Raw genomic sequence first — 20,948 nt, 5'->3', positions numbered from 1 at the left:
AATATCTGTTGTGTCTCTCCTCCTCCTTCCTCTCTCTTTCTCACACACTCTCCCAGTCCTCAGTATCTGGCGTGTCTCTCCCTCCTTCTCTCTCACACACTCCCAGTCCTCAATACCTGCCGTGTTTCTTTCTCTCTCAGTGGTCGTGGTCCGGCGCTTGCGGAGGCGTGGTTTTGGGGTGTGTTCATGGGTGGAGTGTCTCTGGCAGTATAGGTCATGACCCCTCATGGTGAAGAGGTCGCCGGGTCGCAGCACGGCTCCGCAGGGCAGGCAGGTGAAGCAGCGCAGGTGAAACACATAGTCCCGTGCGCGCATCACCAAAGAGGAGGCGGAGACCCCGAGCCCACAGCGAGCACAGCACTGCACACAGAACCGGCTGCAGAGAGAGAAACAGAGTGAAACACAGAGATACACAGACACACAGTGAACATACAGTCAAACAGAGAGAAACACAGAGTCAAACAGAGAAACACAGTCAAACAGAGAAACACAGAGAAACAGAGAGAAACACAGTCAAACACAGAGAAACACAGAGAAACAGAGTCAAACACAGAGCAACACAGTCAAACACAAACACAGAGTCAAACACAGTCAAACACAGAAAACACAGAGAAACAGAGTCAAACACAGAGCAACACAGTCAAACACAAACACAGAGTCAAACACAGTCAAACACAGAGAAACAGAGTCAAACAGAGAAACAGAGTCAAACACAGAGAAACACAGTCAAACACAAACACAGAGTCAAACACAGTCAAACACAGAGAAACAGAGTCAAACAGAGAAACAGAGTCAAACACAGAGCAACACAGTCAAACACAGAGAAACACAGAGTCAAACACAGTCACAGACACACAGAGAAACACAGAGAAACACAGAGTCAAACAGAGAAACACAGTCAAACACACAGAGAAACACAGAGAAACACAGAGTCAAACACAGAAACACAGAGAAACAGAACACAAACAGAGTCAAACACAGAGAAACACAGTCAAACACAGAGAAACAGAGTCAAACACAGTCAAACACAGAGTCAAACACAGTCAAACACAGAGAAACAGAGTCAAACACAGAGAAACAGAGTCAAACACAGACACAGAGTCAAACACAGAGCAACACAGAGTCAAACACAGTCAAACACAGAGAAACAGAGTCACACAGAGAAACACAGTCAAACACAGAGAAACAGAGTCAAACACAGAGAAACAGAGTCAAACACAGAGAAACACAGAGTCAAACACAGAAACAGTCAAAACACAGTGTCTCAGTTTGGCTCAGTTTGTCAAAGTTTGTGTCAGTTTGTGTCACAGTTTGTCAAACTCAGGATTGTGTCAGGTTTGTGTCTCTTTGTGTCCCAGTTTGTGTCTCTTTGTGTCCCAGGTTGTGTCAGTTTGTGTCTCAGTTGTCTCAAACACTTTGTTAGTCTCAGAGTTTTGTGTCTCAGTGTGTCTCTTTGTCTCAGTTTGTCAAACTCACAGTGTGTCAGAGTCAAACACAGAGTCTCAGTTTGTGTCTCAACACAGGTCTCAGTTTGTGGAAACACAGAGTCAAACTCAGTGTCAAAACACAGTCTCAAACACAGTGTCAAACACAGAGTCAAACAGAGTCAAAACACAGAGTCTCAACACAGAGTCAAACACAGTGTGTCTCAGTTGTGTCTCTTGAGTCAAACACAGAGAAAACACAGGTAGAAACACAAAGTCAAACAGAGTCAAACACACAAAACACAGAGTCAAAAACAGAGTCAGTCACAGAGTCAGACACAATGTGTCACACAGAGTCAAACAGAGTCAAACACAAAACAGAGTCAAACACAGTGTCAAACACAGAAACACAGAGTCAAACACAGATTGTTGAACACAGAGTCAACAGTTTGAAACTCAGAGTCAAACACAGTTTGTCTCTTTCAAACACAGTTTGTGTCTCTTTGTCAGAGTGAAAATACAGCCGAACACAAAGTAAAACAAAGAGTGAAAATCAAACACAGTGTGTAAAGTCAAATAGAGAGTCAAACAAAGAGTGAAAATACAGTCAAACAGAGTCAAACACAGAGCAACACAGTCAAACACAAACACAGAGTCAAACACAGTCAAACACAGAGAAACAGAGTCAAACAGAGAAACAGAGTCAAACACAGAGAAACACAGAGTCAAACACAGAGTCAAACAAAAAGTGAAAATACAAACAGTGTGTAACAAAGAGTGAAAATACAGTCAAATAGAGAGTCAAACAAAGAGTGAAAATACAGTCAAACAGAGTCAAACACAAAGAAAACACAAACGGTGTCAAACCATCTCAAGCTAAAACACTGTTTTTGATAAAGAGAGGATCTGAGTCTCCCTGGGTTTACCTGTAGTAGTCCTCCTTGCAGTAGATGGCACCATCCTTTGAGAAGCAGGTGAGCTGGGCATCGAGGGAGCGCTGGCACAGGCTGCAGCGCAGACACCCTGCATGCCACGGCCTGTCCACTGCCAGCAGGAAGTACCTGTCATAAACACGCCCCCCACATCCTGCACAAATCACACACCTCTCCCCCAGCACCTCCTGCAACACATGGAGCACAGGGTCAGTCCAGAACAGAAAAACACACACACACACAGCGAGGCACACATGCATTGACACACACTGAGACACAAATATAGACAAACTCACTCACAAGCTCAGGTGTGTCTTATTAAAATCACAGTAAAACCAGGAGTGGATCAAACTGCTATGTAATCGGAGTCTTATTTCCATCCCTGCCTTACCTAACATTAGGTAGTCCAAGATTAGTGATGATTGAGGTCGTGTGAAAGCAGCCAATTGTAAAGGGTGTTCATTTTAATTTTCAGGGTCTCACAGGATACTGTATAAATCTCTCCCGTTTCAGAGTATTTGCTTTTGAGCCAACTGGGGTTCTGTTTTGAAAGATGATGTAGTCATTTATAATGTATTCTTTGCTCCTGACTGGCAGCGAGTCAGAAACAACTCCTATCCTGACAGTGGTGAACCTTGTGTCGTTGTGTTCCACTGAAGAACCCAGGCAGGTACGGTTCTCAGTGATTATGATATTCTAGGAGACCCAGAAAAATGAATTGCAAGCCTAGTTATAATTCTGCATTTAGAATGAACCTTTAAACACATTCTATTATTTATTTTTTTAAATTTAGAGTGACCAGTTTGGAATGTCCAATTATGTTTTTTTTTTATCTCTTCGCCTCGGCGAGTTCCCACACAGCACAGGACTTCTCCGATCTCACAAGCCTAAAGCCAGAATCGCTTTTACGCTGAGCAATCCCGAGCAGAGGTAGGCGGGGCTACCAATTCCAGAGAACAGAGCCCAGCCCTGCCTCTCATCCACTCTGAATGTGCTCGGTGTCTGGCCAGTAGGGTTCGCTGTTGCGCAATGAGGAGGAGTCCCTGACTATTTCCCACCCCCCACCGCAGGAGCGTCAGAGCCAGTGAGGCTGGGCTCTGTACTCACACTGTGTCCCTGTATCTGTGCAGTGGGGCTGGACTCTGTACTCACACTGTGTCCCTGTATCTGTTTGAAAGCTCCTCTGCTCTGGGGAGGTGGTGTCTCAGATAGGGGGTCTCCTCCAAATCCTTGTAGAAGCATCGCCGTGAAACTGCCGCCCTCTGTCATGCTGAGTCAAAGGACAAAGAAAGAGAGAGAGAGAGAGAGAGAGAAAGAGAGAATGTGCTGATTTGTGGAGATCTGAACGCCAGGAAAGGTACTCAGCCTGACTTTACCAGCACACAGGGAGACAAATTAAAATGAGAGGCAAGTACTGCAGCTGGGCCTGTACATTGTTAATGGTCGGATCTGAGGGGACACTTTGGGAAGACACACCTACAGCTCGGCTTTTGGTAACAGTGCAGCAGATTACACCCTTACTGACTTGGACCCCTCCTGTATTCGTGCCTTCACTGTCAGGCCTCAATCCCCTCTGTCAGATCACAGAAAAACCACTGTGTTCCTTAAAAGAACAGAGCAAAGCAGCACCATGCAGACACAGCCCAGCAAGCTGTACAACCTCAACTATTCATACAGAGGGGCTCCACACAGTGCAGAAGAATACCAGAAAGCAATCAGAAACCGAGAAATCCAGTCATTAAGAAACACCTTTCTGGTCACCCCATACCCACACAGTAAAGAAGGAGTAATCTGGCTTTACACAGTCTGAATAATATATTTAAACAGACAGCTTTAAAATTGAATTAAAAAATAAGGAGGAACACAAAAAGAAAAAATTGAAAGAAGACAATTTGTTTGACAAAGATTGTAAGAATATAAGAAAACAACTTTGACAATTATCAAATCAGAAACACGGACAACCAGACAACCAAGATTTCCACCTCAGTTACTGGGAGACTTTAAATAAAGAACCACATCAATAAACAACTGACTGAAATCAAGGAGTTAACTCAAACCCATTCTGGGAAAATGGAAACATATCGAAAGAGCATTTTGAAAAACTGTATAAAACAATACCACAAAGTGAACAAATATTAGACCAAAACAATATCTGTGAAAAACTAAAACAAATGGAACTGTCAATTAAAGACAATCCGAACCCCCGGGACTCCCCGATCACTGAGCAGGAGCTGAAGGAGGAGCTGCAGGCCCTCCAGACTCGGAAAGCCAGCGGGGCAGATAGCGTCTCCAATGAAATGCTGAAACACAGCCACCCCAAGCTGCAGGAGGCCCTGCTCAAACTCCTTAATATCATTCTAAAGGTAGGTTATTTCCCTGACATCTGGAGTCAAAGACTAATTACCCCTATTTACAAAAATAGAGACAAATTCGACCCTAATAACTACCAAGGTATCTGTGGGACCAGTAATCTGGGGAAGATGTTCTGCAGTATCATTAATGCCTGAATACTGGCTTTCCTTACCAAGCAGTGTCCTGAGTAAGAGTCTAATTGGCATCCTACCAAACCACTGAACCTCTGACCATATTTACACCCTAATAGACAAACACGTAAACCAAAATAAAGTAAAAATATTTGCCTGCTTTATAGGTTTCAAAAAGCTTTTGATTTAATCTGGCACGAAGGGTTATTTTACAAACCTCTTCAAGTGGTGTAGGGGGTAAAGTGTGTGATGTCATTAAATCTATGTAGACAGAAAATAAATGTGGTGTTAAGATTAGAAATAAAAGAACAGAATTTTTCTCACAAGGGTGTGGAGTGAGACAGGGCTACGGTCTGCGTCCAACACTGTTCAACATGCTGGCCGCAGTGCTGGAGTGGTCTGCACTCCCTGGCCTCTGAAATTAAATTCCTTCTCTACTCTATGACCTGCTCCTGCTGTCACCCACAGAACAGGGGCTGCAGCAGAGCCTGGCACTGCTAGAGCAGTACTGTCACACCTGGGCCCTGGCAGTAAACCTGGACAAGATCAGAGTCATGATAGTTCAGAAAAAAGACAGATCTCAGGGAAATAAGTCCCACTTTACCCTTGGCAAAAACACTTCAGAACACTATGCAAACCACACCTATCTAAACCTAAAAATCAACGCGTCAGGGAGATTCAAACTGGCAGTGAATGCACCAAAAGAAAGAGCATGCAAGGCATTTTATGCTGCTAAGAGTAAATTTCATATAAATCTCCCAATTAAAATATGGCAGTGAAGTGAGCAGGGCAGGGTTATACCAAACGCGACAAACACACAACAGAAGCCCTGGATACTTTCTGCAAAAGTATCCTGCAAATACAAAGGAAAACTCCAAACAACGCATGCAGACCTGAATTAGGCCAATACCCATATTGATTAATATTCCAAAAAAAATAGTAATTACATTTTAGAAGACAGCAACCCAAACTCTTACCATCATAAAGCCCTGCAATGCCAAGAGCAGAACCCAGAGAAGAGTCTCCTCAGCCAGCTGTGTCCTGAAGCTCACTGCACTAACCCACACTAACACCAGCCAGCTTCAGAACAGCTCCACTCTAACACATGCAATCAGAGTCAACCAAATTATACACAAAATAAACAAGAATACCTTATTCACTGGGACACACACACAAACACACAAAGCAAACTGGAATGCTATCAGGCCATAAAAAGACCCTGGCTGAATACCTGACCAGGGTGAAAGACAGTAAAAAGAGACAGACCTTAACGAAGTACAGACTCAGTTAGCACAGCCTGGCCATCGAAACATGGCTGCCCAAAGAGCACAGGCTGTGTGATCAGTCAGCTCAATCAGGTGGAGACAGAGGTACATTTTTTACTCCAGTGCACTAAATATAATAACTTATAAATTAAATCGCTTCCCAAACTATAAGGATATTTGAAAAAAAACATTTTATAAAAACCACCATTTCGTACCAAACCCATTTGGAGTTTTGCAAAAGAAATTGCTGAAATAATTGTAGACATCTATTTCTTGTAACTTTTTTCCTCATCCACAAAAGCAAAACTTTTGCTACAAAAGATTTTTCCTAAAATTCTTTGTTTTTATGAAGTGGGAGTCATTGCTGAAACAATAGCATTCTGTTAAAAAGTCGAGTGTCACTCAAACATCAGTGTCTATTTTAAAGAAGTTTCTAAATGCACAAGTCTGCCTACCTGCCATATATCCCCAGATTTAGCATCACATTGAAGCAACGTATTGATTTCAAAACTCTCTTAAAAAGCTTGCCATGGTCCTTATATACAGTGAGATGCCTATTGCACAGCAGTTTTACTACAAGCTTGATTAACCAATGTATAGGTAACAAGCTCAGGTGTGTCTTTTTAAGCTCATAGTAAAACCAGGAATGGATCAAGGAGCTATGCAATGGGAGTCTTATTTCCTACCCCTCTGAGATCTAACTCTCTGAGATGGTAACTCCAGAATGGAACAGCTACGGTACAGGTTACATGAAGAGCACTATGTGAATGGTGTTGGTACAGCGCTGGAATGGTTAGTATGTTGGAAATCATCTCTGAAGAGAAACTGCCTTACCTTGAATGAGTTTCTGTAGGAGGCAAGTCAGGAGTCCAGTCTGAAGAAGCCTTTCTCTCTCTCTCTTTCTTCTTCTCTGAGTGCAGGTGTGTTTGTGTCTCACCTGTTTGATCTGCTTGTGAGGGGAGAGGAAGGGAGGTGCAGGAGAGGTGCAGCCAATTTGAGGGGGGGGTTTGATTGGGGGAGGGCTCGTGTCTATTCCGCTGTGGTTTCTCTTTGCTAGATAATGAGATCCTGTCTTCCTACAGTAAAATAATTGACTGCGCAGGGACCAATTAAAAATATATGGGAAATTAATGAGCAGGATTTACACACACGGACACATAGAAACACAGTGAAACACACAGAGACAGATATTGTGTGTATATACTGATATACACACAGACTGAAATATACAGATATGTACATACACAGACACACATGCTGCAGCTACACCCAACTTTGGGGTATGTAAACTAACTGGAAAGCCAACAAGGTCTCATTGAGGCTGAAGTTCAGGGTCCCAGAAGGTTGACCCGTGAATGCTGTCTGCAGTAAAATGCAGGAACCAAGACCGACAGGAATCATATTTTAGTGCAATGGAGCTTGGAAGCCCAGAAGGCTGGACTTTGTAAACAGTGCGACAGACAGTAGAGACTGAACAAGAGACATTTCATCCTCCACTGGACAAAACACACAGACAGTAGAGAGACTGGACAAGATACACTTCATCCTCCACTAAACAAAACACAAAGTGGAGAGACTGAAAAAAGAGACACAGTTCATCCTCCACTGAAGAAAACATAAAGTGGAGAGACTGAATCAGAGACACACTTCATCCTCCACTGTACAAGTGCAGAGTAGAGGCCTGTCAGTACATTCAACACATCTGCTCTGGTCAAACTGGGATTTTTGTATACATGTTTGATAGATGTATAGATCAATAGATAGACACAGACTTGTCATACCAATGAAGCCCATTCTGAATTTGAAAGAGAGATTCGAGAGAAATGTGACTTGGCAGAAAAGATAATTGGCCCCAGGTGAAAAGCTTGTTTTGTGCTTGTAGGAGTCACCTGTTTTTTTCACACCGTCCCAGACCTCAAACCCCAGGGAATAATTATGTATAGAGTTCTTTACAGTGCAATCAAGTTCACTGTCTGTACACCTCCTCCACACACACACAATATCATTCACACAGACCAATATACACACCATCCCTTGCAGACTAATACAGACATGCAATCCCTCAGACTAAAAATCAAACACACAATTACAAAGATAGACAGAAACAGTTACTCTCAGACTGACAGATATTCACTCAAACAGAAAGGCAGACACACACACACACACGTACACAGATTTCCACTCAGTCCTTTTCAAGTCTTCAGATTAGTTTTAGTATACTGAGCATCAAAATAAACATATCACTTATATTTGGATAAAATTCACCAGATGTGATCGAAAAATTTCTCTTTGTAGTGCCTAGATAAGCATCTGCCTGTTCAGTGGTCTCCCAGTTGGTAGGCTGTCATTGACAGTGTCTGGTTATACCGTCTCATCAGGTTTGAAATTGCTGGCTGTGAGCACCCAAGATGGCGAGCCACAACACGCTACCCTAGTCAAGCCTCCAACATGCTGATTGCACGAAGGCACTGCTTTCTTGACAGACGTGTCATATTGGTGTTTTTCTGTGATTTTCTTAATTGCTTTTATTCAATCTTGCAATTCAACAGCTGAAATCACTCCAGATCCAGTGTCCAATCAACTGTCTCACTAATTAGGTGATTAAGTGCATATGCTTCAGTCATAGTCACTCAAGCGTGTCATGATCAAGGATGACTAAAAAGAAAACAAAACGAATGTCCATCGATTATATATCTTTGTTTCCAAAAATAAACATGTTATAATAGCGATGCCTGTCTTTGGTGCTCAGTATATAATTTAGGATGATACACACCGACAGTAAACATTGACAGAGTTCAGGAACTGCTTGTCCGTTCTAGTTGCCTGCCAGACAACACGTAATACAGGTTAGATCAGGTATAGTGTCCACCAGAAAAAACAAAACTAGTGTTACTTTCCTAAAGACATTTTAGTCTACACCATTAAATATAAGGGGACAATGGCAATAATAATAATATATTTTGTAAAAGATAACACACTGATTATGATGCACAAGTGGGTCTGCATGGGATTCAAGCACAGAAAAAACTTGTAGCAACAGACAAGTTCTGCAAATATCCCCACCCATGTCCTTTGAATGTCTGCATAATTATTTTTATTTTTTTTAAAAGCAAGCTACCTTTTCTTGTGATTTCACCAAGTCATTTGAAAATATTTTACAGTTGCAAAATGATGGTGCCACCAGCCTTGAACCAGAAAGACTGAGGTGGTGGGGCAGTTATTGCCCGTTTCATCCTACTGAGACCCCTTGCTCACTGAATGGGCGAAACTGCTGTGTAGTTGGTCTTGCTTCCATACCAGGATTTTGGATCAGTCACCGCTGCAGGTTTGTTTTAGTGCAATACAAAGAACAGTGGTGACTTCTATCTGCTTCTTTGAGCAGATCCCAACATGAGCTGCTCTGGCAGACAGGGGAATAAAGAAGGGGTTCACTGTTCATTGTTTTAACACTAATCAGACCCTTGGGACAAGGGGGAGGGGATCACACCTCAAGATTGAGTAATTATTCTACATGGAGGGGAGGGGTCCAGACAAGCTTCAAGTCCAGTTGCACCCTCTCATACACAGAGACAGACAGCTAATTGCTAATTATATCACAGGTCTTCAGACCCCAATGCATTCTAAATGAGACCTTAGAGAGAAAGAGACAAGCACGGAGAGGCAGATCTTGACAAAAATACTTGGTTTCCAACCCCAGTGTAGCAAAACAATCTACTGCAAGAGAGAAATTAAATATTCTTTATTCATTTGCAAAAAAATAAATCTAAATAAAGAATCATTAAAAAAGTACATTACATTAAAAAGATGCACAACACGTAAAATATATTTATTATTTTAAAAAAACATGACTCACTGTCTCTTCCTTGGACGGTCTGCCTCCTTGTGTCAGTTGAGTTTATAAAACAATAATAAAACAGCTGTGTTTGATTGGATTGCTATTTGAGTCATTCAGAATTCAGTTCCTACCATAACTACATAGACAGTCTTACTAATTATAAGCTTCAGTTAATCAATTTACCTCTGAATTCATTATAACCCCTGATTCTAAGAATATCCCTCTCCCTTATGAAAAGGAAGAATTAATCAGTTAAGACTGATATTTTTATACCAGTTTCCAGCTCCTTTGAATAGCCATCGAGGATCCACAAAAGCAGCTGCAGACTTCAAAAACACCCCACATCTATAACAATTACTTACACGTGTCTATAGCTATGGCCAAATTTTTTGCATCACCCTAAGGAATTAACTAAATTTTGCTTCGTAAAGTCAAATGAAACCTACTGAATAATGCTCTTTAACATTAAATTACATATCGCTTTGCAGTTCTCTCATATCCTTACCTAAAAACTGACAAACTGAAAAAAAAAGTGATATTTCAAAATCTAACACAGAATACTGTACTACTATTATGGTTTCCCGATAGATTTTTGATATTTTGTAGTTTCTTTGATTACAAGATGTTAAATAAAATATCTAAATTATGTTCATATATATTTTTAAATTGTCAATCCTCAAATTCTAGGTGACGGCACACTTGAAGCATATGAATTCAACGTGAAATGTTTTGACTAGAGGTATAGGTGTATCAACCATTACTGCTTGACATAGCTTTTAATTTTGCGAGCGGTTCAATTAAAAATAATTTAAGGATTATGTGTATATTATATTACCAGCACATGCATGTTGTCAGTTTGTTTTTGTCTGGTCACGGTTTAATAAGTTTTCTTAATGCATACATATCGCATTCCTTTGTATGAATATGCACATTCATGCTTTCAGTAGTATTGAAAGAGTAACGCATTGCTCTGAATAAGTGTCCTCAATGCATTGATTATTATCTTTCAGCTATTTCATTAAGTTGGTGGCTAATTACACCTCAATTTGATTGAAGATTTCAAAACGCTTGTCATTGAAATGAAGTGTCTTTGAGGGTTGCTACAAAACAGACTTGCAGTACTGCCATAGATCAAGACAGCAGGAAGACAGAGTACACCATTATTAAAAACAGCACTGTTCTGCATCTCATTTTAAAGAGTACACAGCTTAATCTATAATATATACACACACACACACATCAAAGTTTGGTGGTGTTTACAATCATTCTGGAGGCTCTAGGTTCTGTTACTCCAATATTGAGCTCTTCTTATTATCATCATCATCATCATCTGCCTTTGAGCTTGCCTGGAGAACCATAAGCGCCAGGCACTGAACAGCCTTCCTCATTCCATTCAAATCATTTGACTGACTTTTTAACCCTATTCTACCTATTTACTCTCTGTTTACATGTAGAGTATGCAGTCACATGATTTGAATGGAATGAGGAAGGCTGTACAGTGCCTGGCATTGATTCTGCAGTCAAGCGCAAAGCCAGGTAGAGGCAGACTTTGAATACAATTATAAAAAAGCAATATTGGAGGAGCATCAGAATGAATGCAAACACCATAGAAAGGGATGAAATATATACATATATATATATATATATATATATATATATATATATATATATATATATATATATATATATATATTTTTTTTTTTTTTAAAAGACAAGTAAATTACATTTGAAGGTACAGACCTTGTAAAACCAGACAACTTCAAGCACATAATTGTACAGGGGACATGTAAGCATTTTTCACAAGAATAGTCAAATTCAGATTCAAAACTATTCAAATGAAGGAAAAGGAACTTCTTAAATTCAATTACAAACTTGTCGGCTGGAAATCTCTCTCAACCTCCAGTTGATACGCCTGTCACTGAATTTTAGCGCTGCACAAACCAATTATTTTATTAGTGGAATTGAGCTCTCCAGAGAAATCGGGTGAGGTTCATCAGTGTTGATTGGGCTGATTTGTCATTCAAAGTGAAACAAGTGAAGAAATTGCTGCTTGGTTTTGTGTGGATCGCTGCTTTTCTTACTTTGTGGAGAGCAGTGATCCACACAAACCCAAGCCTCTTCACTCATTTCATTCCGAATGGCAAATCAGCCCAATCAACACCGATGACCCTCATCTGTGGAGAGCTTGATTGAATCGTAGATCTGTGCAGCTCTATTGAATTTGTGAAGCCTCTTTCAGGTGCGAGTGTTTAATGACAGTTATGGATGAGCTGCTCGCAGTGAAATTGCTTACAAAGGTGTGACATCAGGTTGCTTCGCAGCGCAAGGCAGAGGGTTGTGTCTCAGCCCAGCCCATGGTGGATCCCCCTGATCCTCCTGGCTAGCTGCAGGTCCTTAGCGTACAGCGTCACCCTCTTGGCGTGTATGGAGCACATGTACGAGTCTTCAAACAGGCGCACCAGGAACGCCTCGGCTGCCTGTGCAGAGGGACAATCACAAAATTTGTTTTAAAAAAAGTTGTAAGACTGCCAATAAACTATAAAAAAAAATCTTAAAACAAAAGTTTATTGTATAAACAGAGATAGATAGAAAAGAAAACATATCTGACCCTATTAAAGATACCTCCACAACTTCACTCAGCTGAAGTAAACCGAATGGCCTGACTGATGCTAGGGGTGTGTTCCTTTCCCTTTACTGTCCTAACCAATTAGGAAGCTGTCACAGGAAGTCCTCCGTCACTCTTTATAAATGACTGCAACATGTACTTGTGTACAAGACACACAGCATTTTACTGCTTATTTATAGAAAAGACTGAATACTGAACATTACATGAATTGTCTACACAGTACACCCATTATGAAAACACCAACACCTACATTTGGCCTGCATAGTGCATACCCTATATTACGTTGTCTGTGGTAGCTAACATCAGAGCATAACCAATATTAACCTGTCTGACAAAAAACAAAACAAATTCATCCAGACCCCTGCCTCTCACCTCCTGCAGGGCGAGGAGCGCCAGGCTCTGCCACTTGAGATCCTGCGAGGACACACTCTGACACACCTCCCGCACCTGTCAAGAGACACACACACTGACACCACTGCCTGGGCACACCAACAGCACCTCACTGCTCCTGTGTGTTTCAGTGTTGGGTGGCTCCCTCTGATAAGTTGAGAGAATTTAATTTTTTGCTGTGTCGAGGAGTCTATTACACAAATAGTGCAAGAGAAAGTTCACTCTCATCTTGATTAGAAAAAGCCACCCAATGCTTAAACAAATAACTAATTCTATCTAAATTGAAACCAGATAAATCCATGCTATTAAAACACACTTAATCTGTTTCTATAGAACCTGTTTTGGTTAAACGTTTCAAATGCTTCGTCATTCACATGCAGAGCGTGACATCTAAATTCTCAGTGATATTATAAGTGTAGCAATTAATAGGTTCAAATGGGGACTTATCAGTTACAAGGCATCATTTAGGACTTACATTCTTATGCACATAATTCTTAGGATTGTTTAAACCTCTGAAAGATGTGTGTGTGTGTAATAAAGAACAATTTATTTATTGATTTATATTGACAGGATACAATACTGAATAAACTTCTCAAAGTCACAGAATCGCCTTGGGGATGAGAGCCGTGTTCCGCGTTTTCGTTTATCTTTTAAGTTTATTTTAGATATTAAAATAGGGATAAAATCGGTACAAAATAGTTTTAAATTGAAAAATCAGTAAAATTCAGGGGACTATGAACGTATAAACCAGTAAAAACCAACGTCCAGTAAAAAATCCTGTAATTTTTCAGTAAAATTCTGAATAAACCGGAAATGCGGAACACCAAGTATGTTCCATAATTAGAGATGCCTCCTGGTGGTCATTCAGGGGATTATTATTATTTATTTATTTATTTATTTTTTTTCCACAAAATATCGTTGACAACATAGACGCCTAACTCATGGGGCACACACTACCCCCCCAAACTTTGAATGTGGGGGACGGACGGATGTACTTATACATTTTGCCCCTCCACTTTTTTCATTCATTATTTATTTATTATGGCAGGTAAATTTCACATACTTGGCGCATCAATTTTTATGTATTTATTTTGGTGCCTAAGGGAAGTGGGAGTGCTGCGAGTGTGGTGAACACAACTGTACTCCTGTTAACGTATGAGCAGTGCATGGTTGCTCTGCACTGCCTGCAATATTGTCATGAATCAGCTGTCCGAGGGCTGGAATTTAGCGTTTCAACCAATTAGCACTAAGCATTGCAATGCGAGGGCGGGTGCTTATTGCTCCAACCTATCCTACCAGCACCAGGCACTGTCGTTCAATACAGTGTTTGCTTTCCGAGTCTTGTAGCAGCTGGTTTCGCGGTGATAATTGAGCTCAGCATTGTCGGATGACAAAACATGAAAAACATTCTCTAGCATTCAGCACTCCATTGAAAACAAAACCAAGCAAGGAATGGTTTAACTGTTAACATACATATGTCAATATATCTGTCAATAAACAAGCCATATTATAACATGTTGTGCATGCTATTGTTTGTTTTGCACATCCTTTTTATAAGCTGCATGCTGGAACTGTACGGATATGCAACTGGAACTGGTTCTGCCATTTGTTGCTACTTGTTTTCTACTTAATAAATGCTCAGTTAGTAAATATTCTATATTTTATGCTGAAACACCAGTCCAATTTTGTGGGTTTACTGTTACAAAAGCAGTAACTTGAAAAAGACTGAACAGTAGAAACGGGATTTCCCAGAGATTCTTAGCAAATATATATTCGCCTGGCTTGCTCAACAGTTCTTCTTTACCTTTGCCCCCCCCCCTCCACTATTAAACCCAGTTAGGTGCCCCTGGTTGGCACAGTTGATTAGGAAAAGCAGTCCCCCAGTAACTGAATGGTACAGAGACTAACAGGAAAAGTGGAGCATTACAATGAAGGGTAAACTAGCTAACCTAAGAATTTTAAACAAAATTCCCCTGCCCCCTCACTCACCAGTCTGGAGAAGGGGGCTTTGCGGATCAGCAGCTCCGTGGATTTCTGGTATTTCCGGATCTCCATCAGAGCTCGAGTGCCGGGCCGGAACCGCTTCCTCTTACGAGGGCTTTGGCCCGCCGAGGAAGGAGCGCTGCCTGAAACACACACAGAGTTTATACAGGAGCAAGGACCGAGCACTACCTGAAACACACACAGAGTTTATACAGGAGCAAGGACCGAGCACTACCTGAAACACACACAGAGTTTATACAGGAACAAGGACCGAGCACTACCTAAAACACACACAGAGTTTATACAGGAGCAAGGACCGAGCATTACCTGAAACACACACAGAGTTTATACAGGAGCAAGGACCGAGCACTACCTGAAACACACACAGAGTTTATACAGGAGCAAGGACCGAGCACTACCTGAAACACACACAGAGTTTATACAGGAGCAAGGACCGAGCACTACCTGAAACACACACAGAGTTTATACAGGAGCAAGGACCGAGCACTACCTGAAACACACACAGAGTTTATACAGGAGCAAGGACCGAGCACTACCTGAAACACACACAGAGTTTATACAGGAGCAAGGACCGAGCACTACCTGAAACACACACAGAGTTTATACAGGAGCAAGGACCGAGCACTACCTGAAACACACACAGAGTTTATACAGGAGCAAGGACCGAGCACTACCTGAAACACACACAGAGTTTATACAGGAGCAAGGACCGAGCACTACCTGAAACACACACAGAGTTTATACAGGAACAAGGACCGAGCACTACCTAAAACACACACAGAGTTTATACAGGAGCAAGGACCGAGCATTACCTGAAACACACACAGAGTTTACACAGCAGCACAGACCAAGCGCTGCCTGAAACACACACACAAGAGTTTACATAGGAGCAAAGACCAAGCACTGTCTGAAAGACACACACACACAGTTTACACAGCAGCAAGGACTGAGCACTGTCTGAAACACACACACACACACAGTTTACACAGCAGCAAGGACCAAGTACTGTCTGAAACAGGAAGAGAGATTAGATAGATCAAGGTAGACTACGTATAAAAAAAAGTATAACTGCAGTGTACAACAAGCTGATGTTAGCCCCGCAATTTGTCTTTTTGAACAAAATCGTGGAACCAGCTGTTTTTTTTTTCATGTTTTTGTCTAAAACAAATATTGCTCAATGAATTAAGTTTAAGAGATTTTACTTCAGCTCTACACGCTCAAGCCTGGTGTTGTTGGCAGCACACAGCTAGAACACAGCTATGCGAAATTTAATACATATTTTGGTTAAAACATGACTTTTTCTCTTTGGTGGGTACCCATGATAGATGCTACGTAAAGCTAATTAACAATGCTTCTTTTGCCAAGGGGCAGAAAAGTCCAGACTAAAGCAGTCATCTACCCGATGACCAATCACAAAGATAACAAAAGTGTAAAGGACGAAAACATATCTTTGTGCTTTGGAAAAGGCTTTGATATATATTTATTTATTGCACAGGGGAAAATATTGTTTATTTGTAGTAGCTTCAGTATTTTTTATAGCCTTGCTTATAAAACAACTTAAATATAAAGCACTTTTTAGGAGTCAAATTACAATACCCTGAATAACCTTGCAACCCTTGTGGATTGTAAATAAAACCTGGACAGCCGAGCAGCGTTTCAACATCAAACCCTCTTTGTCTCTCAGCAGATACCCACACAGTAACACAACACACCTCTGTTACAGCATCTATTTTCAAGACTCCCAGAAGAGACAGAAATCTAAGAATATGTAATTCACAGTGAGATTCGTCCTTCTGGGGATCTGGAATACAGAGCCTGTATTAGAGTCGGGGAGCAAAAACAAAACGAGATTGAAAACTGTAGCTGCATGTCCCCCAGTCCTGTTCAGTTTGACACTAGAATATAATTCCTTCTTGTGGTCTGTTAGTTTACTACAATCTTTAATTTCGTTAAAGCTGAAGGCAGAGTAGAAGTATTTGCTTTGATTCAGACAATTGCTTGCATCATCTTTGATGAAGGTTCAGATGAAGCAGGCGTGGGGTTCAGCGGTTCCTGATCACGATACAGACTCCGCAGTCTGATTGATTTACACTTTCCTGTTACACTACAAATCATATTTTGGACTATTTAAAAAATATATATATTTAAGACACTGCAAGAGCATGTAACTCAGGCATTTTTTTGTACTGAACATTTTAATGCAATAATGCTATTTTGGATGTTGGTTTATTATTTTGTGTTGTTTTTTTTCACATTGGACACTGCAATTTCTCATTTGCAGAGATTATGTAAATGTACAGAATAATGTCTTCAGATGTACTAGTCACCTCAGGGGGAAAATGTAGCCGTCTGCAAAACATAAGCAGAACTAAGTTAGTCTTATCCTTCACAATACTAAGTTAATCCACTTAAACAGGACCATCATGAATCTGATATGGTACACTGTTGCAATCAGGATGGTCCGATTGAGCAGATTATCCACCTGTGCCGATACTCTTCTGGTACGCTGCAATGGGGATTAGCAGGTGTGCTCATTTTAATCCAATCCAGTGGATTAAAGATGCTTAATCCACTAGTTAGATACATCACTAAATTTGATAGGCTGCAAATGACCCACTGAGTTTTCATTGGGCTGGTTCATGTCAGGTGGCACGATGTCTTTATTTATTTATGTACGTATTTCATTACTGTGCCTCACCGGGACCGCTCACTCTTCGCACAGGTGATTTTTGGGGCGGCGGTCTCCTTGCGGGGGACTTGGGGGGTGACCGGTCCCTCCTCTGGGGGGTGGTCCCCTTGCGCTTCTTTGAGGCTTCCGACTTCTCGTGACGCATCGTTCCCTTGGCCAGCCAATCACAGCACAGGAACTCTGAGACACAGACAGGGAACAAACATCAGTTGGAACAGGCATTCCAAACAAAAGGGTCGATACTTCCATTTTCAAAACGTTGTCGCAGGACCTCATTCTACAAAACAAGACTACTCCCTAAACAGGATCACACCAGAAGGTCATGGGTAAAAATGTTTTGTAGTCAAGAACGGCAGCCATTTCAATGTTGGCAGAAAAACCAGATTTGACATTTATAAAAAAAAGAGCATTCATTTAAAAGATCTGAATGAACTAGGTAAACATTTATTTTGGTATCAGTTGTTTTCTCTGACTGCAGAATATAAATATGCATAACTGCACTACCATCTTTCACCACTAGGTGATCACTGAAGATAAGAGTGCAATTTCAGCAAAACACCCCCTATTAGATTTGTGTTACAATTTACAGGTTATGACCCAGTGGTGAATCTCTGAAAGTTCTGTTGTTGTTGTGTTTATGTATATATATATATATATATATATATATATATATATATATATATATATATATATATATATATATATATATATATATATATAAGCTCAAAGAGCCATCTGCCCAAAGTTTTGATATGTTGTACATATCTTTCTCAAGGGAGCATGTGTTTGAATCAAAACATTGGAGGTATTTATAGGTTTTTGACACCATGACAACCATTTGTTATTGTTTATATTTATTCTTACATGATGTATTAGTGTTCTATATATTGACATCATTTTACTTCTATCTTTAAATCTGTATTAAATCAACATTATATAAACATATATTTATATTATCATGCAATGCTGGCTCTGAGGGTCAGTCTTGATTTGGCCTCCCCAGCACATCAGCATGCACAACTTTTGAATACATTTTGTTTATTCAAATGTTAATTTTAAGGCAGGCGATAAAGCCCTCTGTGTTCTATTGCTTAATCAGACTTGTAACAAAACTGTTCAAAATAAATTAAACAATTCTTATACACGACACTAACCATCAAAAACAGCAATATCATCCATCCATCCGGTGGTACGTTCCATTCCTCTATGCTTAATTAGTATTAAAACGCTTGGAAATTATTACTATTAATTCAAAACACACACACGTATTATACATTTTAATGAGGTAGAAAACCAGTAACCCTATTGAGTCCTTTGTTCTCAAGTTCTCCTGTCTTGTGTTCTTGAAAGTGCCCTTTAAACAAGAACCGTCAGATCCCGCAGAGAATGTCTATAGGATAGGAGAGCTGATTCCAATAAAACATTGTAGAGGGCGACCTCTTCAGTTAAAATTGGGTGTACTTCTCGGACGATTTTGCAGAGAGGTCATAGGGACGGATTGGTACAACTAAGGGTACACTATTACACACTGGTTTTACTTTGTATTCCAACCATTTCCCTCTTGGTATCCTGGTGATTACATTACTCACTGTTTCAGAGAATATCACTGGAAGAAAGCGTCAAAGCGGCTGCAAAGGTGTGTTTCTGTCAGTACTTTCAGAGCAGCTCCTGTGGTAATGAATATCTTGACTGTAAATGACAGATTTCTTGGTGCGATATGGATGGACACTAAATGTGTAGGCATGTTTAGCTATCAGTATGTTTTCTGTAGCTGGATGAAGTGATATTGCTGTTTTTGATGGTTAGTGTCGTGTCTAAGAATTGTTCAAAATAAATGACACAGTTTTCTTACAAGTCTGATTAAGCAATATAACCCAGGGGGCTTTATCTCATCCTGGTGAGGCCTGGCTGGTGTTGAATGTCCAGAGCTGAAGGCGAGGGTGATAGTTACTACTGTGGTGACCACATTGCCGCAGACAGCAAAGACTAGTCTCGTTTTTTTTCCCCCACTTGATTTGCTATATTAAATTTAAACACATGGATAGGAAGCAGAGCTGTCTACATTGACAAACACGCAGAGGGCCTGTGAAGAACCGAAATGTTCTTTCATCGCGCAGAAAGGTGGTAAAATACACGAATACTCTAGGTATTTGAGCGGATTGATTTGGAACAGTGATTAAACAGTCTGCAAGAGATGTCCTTTATCAGAGATTAAAAAGTCCTTGATCGACCGATCAGGTTAAAGAAATTTCCGATCCATTTTCTAATTAGCAAGCTCGGTGTGTTTTAAACTTGCAGTAAAGCTAGGAATGGATGAAAACTGCTATGCAATGACGGGCTTACTTCCAACGAGGTATATGCGATCTTTTCATTTCCATCTAGTTAAGTTGTTAAAATCGGCTTGCTTGCGCCGTGTTAAATCAACTTAATTGCGGAAAAGCATCTGAAGATATGAATGGAGTGTGTGGTGCACTTTCACAATGGGACTTGTTCCAACAGTGTGACAATCATCCGACATGCATCGAGGTCTGACACGACAACAATTCCTTTAAGTGTCTGTGTTTAGTTTACTGCATTTTTCCACAGTTAAGTTTCAGTAAAGCTGCAGACAGTTTTACTTGCCTGTTTGCACGCATGTCATTCTCTACAAATGATATCCAGCAAACTCGGTCAAGATGTAAAACACAGAAATGAAATGATGGTTTATTTTTGGCAAACTTTTTTTCCCCCAAAATATACATAAATAAATATCATGTTTTATAAATAGCAACGTCAAACCCATGAAACCAGCACTGTTTGTAATTATATATATATATATATATATATATATATATATATATATATATATATATATAAACACACTGCTTGAATTTAAATTTACTGTAGCCTACGTTCACCAGATATCTCTGATTTAATGCTAAACAAATAGCATTTCGCGTGACCATTTCTGTGTTTTTTTTCCTTTGTTTCATAACACACAGCTAATTATTTTCTGCGCTATTTATGTATTGAATTATTATGACTTGTGTAAATACTTCAATTGAGAGACGCTGGTTTACTCGCTAGAGAGGGTGCTGCGTGCATTCTCTACGCTTATTTAGTTTTAAAACGTGTTGGAAATTATTACTATTAGTTCAAAAACAAAGCCTTACCTTGTCTAGGTTTACCCGCCGGGGAATATGTTTACCATTCCGGTTCATTCATTAATAACAAGAAATATTCACTTACTTTTAAATAAAAACACAACTTCAGCAGAAGCGTTCCGCCCAATTCAAACAATGCGCGCCTCCAACCGCCGCC

General features: G+C 40.4%; 2 protein-coding genes across 3 annotated transcripts in view; both read right to left on the bottom strand.

Annotated features, from left to right (window-relative positions):
* The window catches only part of LOC121298617 (LIM/homeobox protein Lhx9-like), a 9,826-nt gene extending 6,201 nt beyond the window's left edge, over positions 1-3,625 (bottom strand). Inside the window, exons 1-3 of the mRNA XM_041225741.1 lie at positions 3,422-3,625; positions 2,351-2,544; positions 117-376 (exon numbers count right to left, since the gene is read on the bottom strand). Of these exons, the coding sequence (XP_041081675.1) occupies positions 117-376; positions 2,351-2,544; positions 3,422-3,625 (658 nt within the window). The remainder of the gene's footprint in view (positions 1-116; positions 377-2,350; positions 2,545-3,421) is intronic.
* An 8,019-nt stretch (positions 3,626-11,644) lies between these two features.
* LOC121299061 (histone H3-like centromeric protein A) lies at positions 11,645-20,948 on the bottom strand. 2 transcript variants are annotated; one of them, XM_041226563.1, is made up of 5 exons: positions 20,877-20,948; positions 17,658-17,828; positions 14,945-15,081; positions 12,938-13,012; positions 11,645-12,416 (listed from the first exon to the last, which is right to left on the bottom strand). In XM_041226563.1, the coding sequence occupies exons 2-5, from the start codon at positions 17,791-17,793 to the stop codon at positions 12,282-12,284; spliced, it is 483 nt and encodes a 160-aa protein (XP_041082497.1). In that variant the 5' UTR covers positions 17,794-17,828; positions 20,877-20,948; the 3' UTR covers positions 11,645-12,281. The 2 variants fall into 2 exon arrangements, with proteins under 2 accessions (XP_041082497.1, XP_041082496.1); XM_041226562.1 differs by lacking the exon at positions 20,877-20,948 and adding an exon at positions 20,801-20,875.

This window comes from Polyodon spathula, chromosome 24 (genome assembly GCF_017654505.1).
Source record: "Polyodon spathula isolate WHYD16114869_AA chromosome 24, ASM1765450v1, whole genome shotgun sequence".
Taxonomy (NCBI): Eukaryota; Metazoa; Chordata; class Actinopteri; order Acipenseriformes; family Polyodontidae; genus Polyodon; species Polyodon spathula.
The sequence above is the reverse complement of the archived record's forward strand: the minus strand, read 5'-3'. Positions and strand labels throughout refer to the sequence as shown.

What these genes read in the sequence shown, in the direction of transcription:
- LOC121299061 (XM_041226563.1), bottom strand. Translation starts at nt 17,793, where the DNA reads ATGCGTCACGAGAAGTCGGAAGCCTCAAAGAAGCGCAAGGGGACCACC. An exon ending in GCGAAGAGTGAGCGGTCCCG is followed by an intron (nt 15,082 to 17,657) that starts GTGAGGCACAGT and finishes TGTGTGTTTCAG; the next exon opens with GCAGCGCTCCTTCCTCGGCG. An exon ending in AAGCCCCCTTCTCCAGACTG is followed by an intron (nt 13,013 to 14,944) that starts GTGAGTGAGGGG and finishes GTCTCTTGACAG; the next exon opens with GTGCGGGAGGTGTGTCAGAG.